Source organism: Corvus kubaryi, unplaced genomic scaffold (assembly GCF_017639235.1).
Source record: "Corvus kubaryi isolate FWS band 111438036 unplaced genomic scaffold, C.kubaryi_AGA036_p1.0 37260, whole genome shotgun sequence".
NCBI lineage: Eukaryota > Metazoa > Chordata > Aves > Passeriformes > Corvidae > Corvus > Corvus kubaryi.
Window position 1 is genome coordinate 2,445,728 of NW_024581077.1, and position 11,460 is coordinate 2,457,187.

At 41.1% G+C, this 11,460-nt stretch overlaps 1 protein-coding gene across 1 annotated transcript in view; it reads right to left on the reverse strand.

The window, feature by feature from the left end:
* Window positions 1–11,255, reverse strand: part of TMEM135 (transmembrane protein 135) — a 160,796-nt gene extending 149,541 nt beyond the window's left edge. Inside the window, exons 1-2 of the mRNA XM_042024037.1 lie at window positions 11,055–11,255; window positions 766–893 (exon numbers count right to left, since the gene is read on the reverse strand). Coding sequence (XP_041879971.1) covers window positions 766–893; window positions 11,055–11,195 — 269 coding nt within the window. The 5' untranslated portion in view covers window positions 11,196–11,255. The remainder of the gene's footprint in view (window positions 1–765; window positions 894–11,054) is intronic.
* Between the last annotated feature and the right edge of the window lie 205 nt (window positions 11,256–11,460).

The following is an 11,460-nucleotide window of genomic DNA, read 5'->3' on the forward strand; positions in this document are numbered from 1 at the left end:
AGAGGCTTCTAAATAGATTTAGAAGTAGGGCATAATGGGTTTATCTTTTAGAGGGGCTGTCGAGTGTGCTGTCAGTTAACTTTCAAACACTCATAGCTACTGTAGGCTTTACTTGTCTATGTGTAACATCTCTTACAATAAATGCATAATCATATTAATAAACAGCAACTTTTAATTTTTAACTATCCTGATAGTTACTGGAAATATATGCTGGAAACAGAATACAGAAGTGCCCTTTATGCTCATTTTTCAGAGGAAGTCTGTATCTTACAGAATCCCAGAAGCTGTGCTGGGATTTCCTTCATTTATGACCATAAAGAAAGTACAAACTTGGATGGCTGGATAAAGTTCAGGATAATTAAAAGTTATCACAGCCTCTGCATCAGGAAAATAGAAACCAATATCAAATTACATCAATTATTTCTAGGAAGGAAAGAGTAGGCCTTTTTAATTCCCCCCTAGAATCTATCTGAATTTCCTGCAACAACGTATTTTGAATCAGTAAAACAGAGAAAAAGAAGCAAAGTTGATACCTTGACTTGTTTACTCATTTAAAAGATTACAAAAATGAGAATAAAATAACTGTAAAAAGCAAAGTTTCATATTCAAATGGTAAGATCAGAAATCAAGATGATTGCTGTAGCTTTTCTTACTCCAAAACATTACAAACAAGCCTATTACAAAAAGAAACAAATGATTATACAAATTGAAAAGCTGCACAAAAAGTAGCTTTACTATGTTTCATTTTTAGGATAGTATACCAACCTTAGAATGCAAAAGCAAGCAATATACAACGTCCCATTTGCTGTCAGAAAGGAAGTTGACTGCAAGACCTCAGGTAGCAGTTTGTACAAATAATAGTCAAGTTTTCGTTTCCTGAGAATAGCTGCAATCTGAGGGAGAAGGGAAGAAAAAGAATGGGGGACAAACTTTAATTCAGTTAGGCACTTTTTTGCACATCGTAAAGAATAATAAAAAGAAAAATGGAAAATGAGACATGCCCATTTAAGTAGTAAAACAAAGCATCTTAAACTTTATGATCAATACCACAAAGGTTTCCTTTGAACTTGTTCCGGCCGTTACAATATTTATACCAGGAAATACATCAAGCAATCTGAAATGGGAAGAAGAAGAGGAATTTTATTACCTTGTTACCTTTGGCCATAATTGCCAGATATCAAAACTTTTAAGATGCAATATATCTACCGAGTTTTGTCTTCAAGACAGTTGGACAATCACATAATGATGTTCAGAATATCACTGAAGTAATCCAAATAAAGGCCTTACACAGTGTCTGTGAAGTGGTGATGTATTTTTAAAAGTTTTCTACTACAGTTAAATTACTGCAAGTCCTCAAAAAATGTTCACCATCTCCTGGAAGAACAACACATTCCTGATGTATTTTATAGAATTGGTATATTATCTAAACAACTGTCTATGGCAGAAAAGAGTCTCAATCTACAAAATAAACATTATTTTTGTCAGTTTAATGTACGTCCCATGTATTACAAAGAATAGCTTATTTAATGACTCAAACACAAAAGGTCCCCAAACTTTTTTTTGTCTACAGAAATTCTGCAATTAGCTAATGGGAAGATGTAGAAAACAAGGCCTGTCTCAGACGTACCCAGGGCTAAGACAAGAGGCAACAGACAAGCTCAAGTATAAGAAACTCTGCTTAGACCTAACAAAGAAAAATTTTCATTTGAGGGTGGCTGAATATTGGAGCAGGTTGCCCAAAGTGATTGTGGACTCTCCATCACTGGAGACCCTTGAAACTTAACAAGAAAATTCCTTGAGCAATCTCAGGGCCTCCCAAGGTCCCTTCAGCCTTTGTACTCCTACAACTCCATGAAACTCTGTTTTGAGTGCACCATGAGACAGATTCTATTATTTTTTCATTCTAATAGCATTATTACCTTTATCTGCACTGATCCCCCAGGAGCCTCAAAACTGGCAGGAGTTTTTGGTCAATGCTTAGAGAAGTTCCAAACAGACTGAGCTTCATATTGCTGGTGCTGATAAGAAGAAAGAAAGGCATCCTGTCAAATCCATAGTGCCAACACCTCTCAAAGTCTTGGTTGTGAGAGGGAGCTATTCTGCTGAAACTGAATAGCAAGTAGATGTTTTAGAATCAGAGATGGGATGAGGATTCTGCTAAAACTAACCACGGGAAAGTTCTGCCAAAATCTTGTTTCCAAAATGAAGCTTGAGTTAAGGATTAAGAAGAAATCCATGTATGAATCGACCTCTGATAACAGATGTACACATTACTTAATCAAGTGTCAAGACTGCTTTAAGCATAATGGATTAGGCAATAATGCAATCCAGATAATCTTTCTGTTGAGGGAAAGTCTTAATATAGTCTAAATGCTGGATAACTAGTTGCTACCCACTCAGCTATTTCTAGCATATTGTAGGAAGGACATGAACACTGGAACAAAATAACAATTTTTTTGTTTTAAGAACACAGCCCTTATACCTAAGTGTGAAGCCTTGCTCCATAAGACCAAAGTGCCAGAAGTGCAACACGCAAAGACTGGTATCTTACAAATTAATGTCAAATCAAAGTAAAAAATTTATTTCTGTAATGTCTCCAGCAAGTTTTATATTAATGTAAATTTCTGCTTTCTCTTCTCTGTACTATCCTACTCCCAAGTGAAAAACAGAAAAGAACCAGAAAGAGTAACACACAATTCCACAGAAAATTGCTCACCCAAATTGAAAGAGATGTATGTGTGACAGCAATAGAGCTTCATGAACACCCATCAAAAAAAAAAAAGCTTATAAAAGCTGATAATTTTCTTACTTCTTTATAGACATCTATGAAGCTAAATGTTGTGTAGAGCTAAAAGCAGGCAAGAGCAGACTATAGAGTTCCTCTCCTCTACCACCAGTGGTGTGATTACATGGAAAAAATACCAGATATTTCTGAATACCCTTCTGCTGTCCCTCTCAGTTCCATACATTTCAGAAAAGTATTATGAAAGTGCAGAGAGATTATGAAATCTGATGTCAGAATGCAGGAGTTCTTCGCCGCCACTGGGATATACTTCACTCAAATCAGCTGGGAAGACTTTATGATGAAAACCAAATTCTTATAATAAATGCACTGCTCAAGGCTTAGCAGTGGATGTCAGTAGCAGAAAGAATGGAAAGAGGAATCAGGACTCCCAGCAGGTACTTCCTTGGCAAAATAATAATCTCCATGAAGATCCTAACAGATGAATTGAAAAAAAAAGCCTGGTCAGTATTAATAAAGAAACAGACAGAAAAAAATATTTTCTAGCATTAACTATAGAATTCACACAACTGCATTTTGACTCCTTAACATAAAAAATGTAATTATAAAAAAATCAGTCCACCAGTTTCAGGATACCTCAGTTTGTGGGATATCATTACTCAAGACCTTTTTCTTTTTTTAACTTAGTCTTTATATACAAATGTTAAGCCCCACTGAACTGAAAAAAAATCAGAATTTATTTATTCTGTCCTAACCATGGAAAGAATATATGTAATTCCAACACCATCCCTAAACAACAGCTACATAGTGTACTGCAAGATTTGAGCTAGGCTACTGGTGTTCCAGGGGAAAAGGAACACGAGACTCAAACCCAAGCTTTGCCATGATTTGAGGAACCAGCCAGGCCTGATTATTTTCATGATGTGTCATGTAACACCTACAAGTATTCATCACCCAACCACAATAACCTCAGATTCACCTCCAGTATCCTCAATCCTCACCTATATCCCTGAACTACGGATTCCACAAGAGGCACTGCACCCAAAGGATGGTTTCACTTAATGAATGTACTAATTGGCTGACCAATGTAGAGTCTGACAGGTTAGGCAGCAGGCTAAAAAAACCACAGGCTTTCTGCCAACTCTGTTGTCATGTGTAGAACATTTCTGTCTCTCCCTCCTCCATCCTCCCTCCTTAACCTTAAGTTTGTACGAAGTGTATGACTTTAAGGACTACTCCTCCATCAAAATTTAGTGGAATTAGACAACACATACAACACTGACTGATGGAAAATGGAAACAAGCACTACCATCTCTCATTCCTTCAAGACATCCAGCTGAAATCAACCACATCATAACAAACTTTTATTTCAAAAAAGAGGAAAAAAAAGAGAAAATAAGAAAAATTTTGAAAAAACCTTATAGAAATATGCAGACACTTAGCCAAATCTTTAGGAAAGCAGAGTTCAATAGCATTTATAACCACAACTATCAGACAGGTTCAGGCACTTTAAAATGCAAATTTAGAGATGACCAATACAACTGTGCACATGGTTTATATAATCCATATGCTGCAAGTCATTAAAAACCAAGGAAAATTTTATAAATTAAGTCACATGAATCTAAAAGCAAAGCAATCCCCAGTATTTAAAATCGTTAAGAAAATACCTCAGATTACTCAAATGGCAGGCAGAGCTACAAAGAGATGTCAGATTTCTTTCACAATTGTATTCAATTATTTTTATGTTCTTTTATAATCATTTGCAAATTTTTACAAATTTTACAAGAACATTATTCCTTTGTTTCATAAAAATTATTTTTAACTGCTTTGGAGTAACTGAATCTCAAAATGCCCTCAGGTAACACTTGGGTTTTGAAAGACACTTGTTCAAATAAGCAATTTCTTTCTCATGCGTCCTCTGAAACACTCAGATTTGTTTTTCCTCAATTAGCTCATCCCTTCCTGATTTCACTGATTACAAAACCTGGCTTCCAGATTGTTTAATTTCATAACTCCATTGAGGAAGAGTGTACACCTCCTGCTCTCTCAGTTGCCCTGTCTCGTGTGAGATGTTCTATGAGGATCACCATCAGTGGGCTGGCTTGTTTTGAGTTGGATTTTTCCAAATTTTCCGTATCACCCAACCAATTAAAAGAAGAAAGAAACAGCACTCACATACTCTTTGAATGACATTTAAATTACCTTCAAGCCTGGAATCACTCTCATTCCATGACAACTTATCTTTACTATTTGTTTTCCTTCTATTGAAATGAGTAGGAGACTGTATTTCATTCCCCTTAAAATGTCTAACTCAGCATAACTTTCAAGGATTGCCCTCCTACCCTGAAATTCTTGCACTCTACTCTAAAGCTGTAACAAGTTAAGAGAACAGGTTGATTCCTTGATAAACAGTCCCTTTAATGATTTTTGCTAGTTCCCAGGATTCGTAGTGTCTTTACCAAGATCTTTGCTCAGTCAGTCAAGGCCAAGGCTTTCCCTGATTTCCAACATTACCGTGATGCAGGCTCCTAACTACCCCTTGCATCTTTGAGTATAAATTCTTTGGCTCACCTAAATTCATTATATGACTCTTCTTAAATTCTCAGCATCTCAGCAAAAGACGATTTTTGTTTATTTTCAATTTATGAAAGAACTTTATAGCATGGCCCAAAAGCCACCTGAACAGAGCAAAATGATCACAGCGTGGAATGAAGAAGTCACAGGTTCTTACTTTAATAACATTTAGGCTAATTTTAGTAATATTTAAGCCAGCCTCCGTAAGAATCTAAAGACAAGAAGACAGTGACCTTCGTGTCATTCATAACACAGCAAAGAGATACAGGACACTGCACAGTACTAAGATGAACAGATATCCAAAAGAAGGCAATCACACACCACCATCACAGTAATTCTAGGTACTGGATCTGACAGAGGAGAGATTACTGACAGCCTAACCCAGAGACCCAAGTTGGCATACAGAAGCATATTCCAGAGTAACATCCTCCCTAGTCTCCCCACCCTACTTCCAAACACACAATGGTTTACAGCACAAACAAGGAAAAAAATCACATTTTAATATACCCAGCAACTCCAGAGTATTTTAGAATACAATCTGGCCAGTACAGCCTTCTTGCACACCTCAGAGAGATGGTACATGACGACTCTATCTATGTTGGCGGGTAAGAGAGGATCCACTTCAGTGCCTTTTAGCTGGCTTCCCAGCTTTGCTCAGGACCAGTTCAAACAGCTTCCCCAAGGGAAGCTGCATGTGAAGCGAGCCTGAAGCAGCAGCAGTACAGCCAGTGTGCACTATCTATCCCTGGGAACAACCTCTGGCCCAATCCTACAGCAATGTGCATACAGCCAGGAAAGTAATGCGAGACTCACACTTCACCTTGATCTTTTGGCTGGTGATTCTGTCTTACCTGTAACAGTTTTCAAAATAATTCATTAGCACAATGAGAGTTGTTCTTGCTGTTGTTACCTCCAGCGTCTTGGGGTGTCAAACAATGATTTACCTGTGAAGTGACCTGCCAGCTGCCACTGCAGCTCCCTGGCCCATGCTGTACTCATACCAATGTCCTCCCACTGATATTGCACAGGAAGTAAAAAACAGCTTATATTTTTACAATAGCTGATAGCATTTGTGTCTCTGAGAGTATGATATACAGTGCTGTCCTATTCCTAGAGAGGTTACAGAATAAATAATGCAGATTAAGATACAGAATACAGATATTGAGGGGTCAAACAGGGCTCAGAAAGACAACAGCACTGGAATCCTAAGTAGAAAAAAAACCCCTTCTGACACAGAGAGAGAAGAAGCAATTGGCATCTAAGAACCGGAAGGTTATTCTAGGCACAGGAAGAAGCAGATATGGCACAAGTATGAAGAAATATTAGAAGTGAAACAAAAATGAGAATCAAAAGTAAGGAAATGAGCATGAAAAGAGTATGAGAAGAAATTAAGAAAGAAAAATAATCAATAAAATACAGCAGGTGCTGAGGATCATTAAAATCTGTACTGGAGCAGCAGACTCTGGTTACATCTGTTCTAAAGAGATGATTGAACCATCCCTCAGTTCAGAGGACACTTGAAACAGACCCGCTGGCACTCACACTGCTTTAGGCCTGCTGCTCCTCTCCTCTCTGCCAGCAGATCTTTGTGGGAGAGGTGTCTGGAGTCAGAGCCAGGAGTAAGCCAAGAGTCAGCCCAGGCCAGTGCTCAAGCTGTGTTCTGGCTGTGCCCTTTAGCAGCAGGAAGGAAGGGCAGCAGATACAGAGTAGGAAGGAGCTGGTGCTGGGGAGAAAGGACAGAAGATGTAGGTGGGGAGAGGAAGACCTGTCTTTGAAAGGAAAAGGGGCAGGACAGAAGTTAGGTTGGAAAGTGAGGGAGGGAACCTGTCTTAAATTAGGTGAAGAGAGTAGATGATCAGACTAAGAGAACACAAAGGTAAATGGCATGAATGACTCTTGCCATCCCACTGGCAAAAGGTTAGAAGAATGAGCTCTAGATCTGTTACTACAATGTAGCAAACAAACAATTTTTACCTTATTTAAATTAGGTGAAAATGTTATCTGATCAGATTATCTCTGGTACACTATAAAGACTTCATAAAAATGACTAAGCATATTTATCTACTGCAAAATGTTGCAAAATCAGCAAACAAATGTCTAAAACTTACAAATCCCCAGGAAATAGAGGCCTTTGCTCTAATGCATGTGATAAATAGCACTTTTCCCATGTGAAATCAACAGAATCTTGGGAAATGGAAGCTGAGACAACTCAAAGCCAGTATTCCAGCCTTTTTATTCCCAGCTTCATGCAATTTCCCTGTTGAATCATTCTCTTCTCCTCACCTCTGTGAATTTCTAGAAGTCTGACTTCTTCAGCTTTGAAAATACAAGATGACACCGTCACATTTTGTTTAGCTTTGACTAGTGTAAAAACAAAGTATACATGGAATAAAATACAGCAAATTATGAGGAAGGACTTTTCATTGAAGTTTTAAGATATCAAGGCAGATGGTTTTCAAAAAGTACAATTACAATGTTTATGGAAGATTGTTTAGAGTTTCTTCTGCAGGTAGAGATGCTAAGTCACTTTTTTTTTTTAAGTGGGTCTCATAAGATTTGCTCACCAGGACGTTTGGTTTGTGAAAACACAAGCAGCCTTACTTAAAAACAGGCATTCCTATCAGCCACTTCATATGGGGAGGAACAATTCAATTTAGATGTGAAATCTATTTTCACTAAAGCAATCCATTTGTACTGAACCAAAAATAACGACGGTGCAAGTATGGTGTCTCAAGGCTATATTTTTTCCAACTAAAAAAAATACTCCAGCACAATTACTAAAAAGAGAAGGGGAAAAAACAACAACTAAACAAAGAGCACAGCATTACTTAAAAGCAAAGACTCTATACAGCTATGTAATGACAGCCAATATTTCACTTACTAACACCACTTAATTTAGCTCCATCAGTCTCCCACTGACACAAGAGAAACAAAGCATTTAAAAGATGTGGGGTGAAGCTGTTATAGAGTTTGGACTCTGGATTGTAACTGTCCCTAAACATGTTCTCTCAGAGAACAACCTCTGGCAATTTATTCTCAACTATTCATTCTCATTCATTTCTTCACAAGCTTTTGTGAAAGGAAACTCTTTCATCGCCTTTCCTTAGTTATTAGCTTGTGGCAACAGGAGGTTCAATCAGAAGCCATTTTACAGGCTTGACATAGAAAAATGAAGTGCATTTTTTGTTGCTGAGCCCTACAAAGGACAGGGCCTATGTACTACCAGAAACATTCTGAATATACACTGACATAAATATAAAGGCAAAATAACTTAAGTTCATCCCCTTATGTGAACCTCAGAATACAGAAAAGGTCTGAACATTTGTGCTGTCCAACTGCTGTATTTCATTTACAAATAAAAGGTTTTCAAGCACAGCCATTAAGTCTAGCAAAGAATTAATTTTGTGGTGACTCTCTTAATTCAGGACTGTTCTTTCCCTGCCAAGCTGCTTAATGTGCAAACCTTCTGCTTCCTCCTCTGCAGTCCACACTCCACCCTTTTCCTCCTTACCTTACACTGGCTCTGGTGCTCATCAAATCCTGCTTAATAATTCAATTCATTACTGTAGCTGAAAATTACCCCAGCTAAAAGCAGGGTAAGTAACCTCTTCCAGGTTAGCTCATGGAGAGATGAAGTCCAGAATCACACAAAGAAAAGTACAGTTATGTGTCTGGGAGCAGAGACTGGCAAGTGCTTCCTCTGTCTTTAGACAGCAGCAAGATTTTAGAGCAGCTAAGCTCTAGATTACTCTGGCAAGTCAAGTTAAATACTATCAACAAAAACCTAAGAGAAACTAAACTAAACTGCAAAGAAGACAGTGTAAAAACTGAGGCAGAGGTTTTACAATGCAGCAAGACATTGGTTGAGAAGGTTCCCACCCCACTTCGGATTTATGACAAGATGTAACTGTTTATGTGGTCACAATGCAAAACAGACCAGAAAAACATTTTGGATTTTTAGGTTTGCTTTTCTTTTCAAAGAAATAAAAAGTGGGAGCTTTCCCCCTAACCCGTGACTGCACAACTGAGTGAACCGTAACAGAGCTATGAGCAGGAAATCTCTTGACTGGGTTTGGCTGTTGGGGAATTTTGATTTAATTACAGAACTGTTTAAGCTGCTTTATCTTTAGCCAGACCTGACAGATCACCACTACACCTCTCATGGCTCACTTCAGGCCCATGCTCTGCTGTACAAGTATTAATGCTCCCACAGAGCAAACTAGATCAGAAAACAGATTCAAAGAAAATAGTACTGGGTAAAGGAAGAGGAGAAAAGAGAATGTTCTTCTCTGTATTAGTTTCATGACACAGCTTACTGTAAGCTCCCACCAACAGCTGCCACTCCTGTCTGTGGCAGTTCAGAGTGAAAATGTTCATTGTCAGACATGACAACTCCTTAGGTTCACACTGCTACCAGTTACTATTTTATCATATAAAAGGATGTCACAATTTTCACTCAATAAACCCTTCAGTGGAAGCTTAACTGAATTATGTCAGTCCCACTCCTTTCCTTCTCTTTATTACATAGCTCAATAATTTTGTTGCACCACCACTGGTGCAGACTCAATGATTTGTGTTCCTTTCTGTCAAGTTAGCTTGGGGGCAGCTCGGTGGCCAGCTCACTCCTCAATCCCCCAAGTACCACTACAGGAGAAGCACAGAGGTGGGGACAGAGGGAAGATCTCACCTGCAGCGATTCCAGCTTAGATCGGCTTTCAGGATATGTTTATAGAGATGATGCAAACAGATCCCAGCTCTCCTATCTACACCCTAATTTGCTGGAAATGCGCCAGCTGCTACTGAGGTGATAAAACCAAGTCTGACTGCACACTCACACTAAGACACCTCACCTGTAGGATACTCTCTGAATACTCAGACTCCTTTAGCCTTAATGCATTTTTTTAGTCTTGCTTCATTATGCAATGGCATCTCCTTGATCTTAAAGCACTGATTACCAAGGTGTCACCAACAGCAAGACACACATGCACTACACTTGCTGCTGCAAAGACACAATGTTAGCCTCCCAGGCAAACACTGGGGCTTTTTATTCAGGCATCATAGGTACTGGAAGATGACAAAAGTACGATGTTCAGGTTGTGCCCATGCCCTCCTACCCACCAGCACCAATCCTCTCACAGTGTGTTATGCCTCCAGATTCCACCACCCCCTATGCCCTTCCTCTGCCCTACTCGTGCCAGATGATACAACATATTCTCCCTGTCATGCCTTTCGCCCCTCAAACACCAGGTTCTCCCCACCAGACAACCCTCCAGCCCTCAAACCAAAAGGCCCCACCATCATCCCTCTCCTCCCCAGCACCAGACTCCGCCCCAAAACATACTATTTGCTATTCTTCCCCTTCACTCCAGGATCAGGCTGTCCCTTGACTTGTCTCCTGCCCCTTGCCTCCGACCATAACCCTCTCTCCCCACCCCAGACCAGCCTCCCTTCCTTAATATGCCTTACGTCCTTCCCCACCACCCCAGGCCAGACTCCCGTTGCCACGGCACCGCTTGTGCCCTCCCCAAACACCCCCTATAGTCTTCCCCCTTGCCTCAGGCCAGGCTCCCACCATGTCCTTTATAGGCCCCCTTCCACCCCAGGCCAGGTTCCCCCCCGGCGCCCTGGTATCCACCCGGCGCCAGGCTCCCCCCGCCTCTGATACCCCACTGCCCTTGTTCTCTCAGGCCAGGCCCCCCCTTAGGCCGGGCTGACGCACATACGCACACACACCCACCAGGTAGAGGGTGCCGTAGATGCGGAGGGACTCTGCCAGGGCGCTCTGGGTGACGTGCAGCACAGCCGAGGAGCACTGCGGGTGCCAGGTGTGCCCGATCTCGTAGCAGCTGTGGGGGATGGACTTGCTCAGTGCCGCCATCTTTGCAGCGCGCGCGCGGGGGGGAGGGGGGGCGCGGGGCGCGCGCGGCCGCCGCGTCACCGCCGCTGCCGGGGGAAGAGGTCGCGCGGGGCGCAGCGCGCGCCGGGGTTACTCGCGGGCACAGCCGCTCTTCCCACGCCCCCCGCCCCGCGCGCGCGCCGCTCGCGTGAGGCCCGCAGCCAATCCGCGGCCGCCGGGGAGCGGCCGGGGCCGGGGGTGGCGCGAGCAGCCGGGCGGGGGGACCGGGCGGCGCATGGGGGGGGGG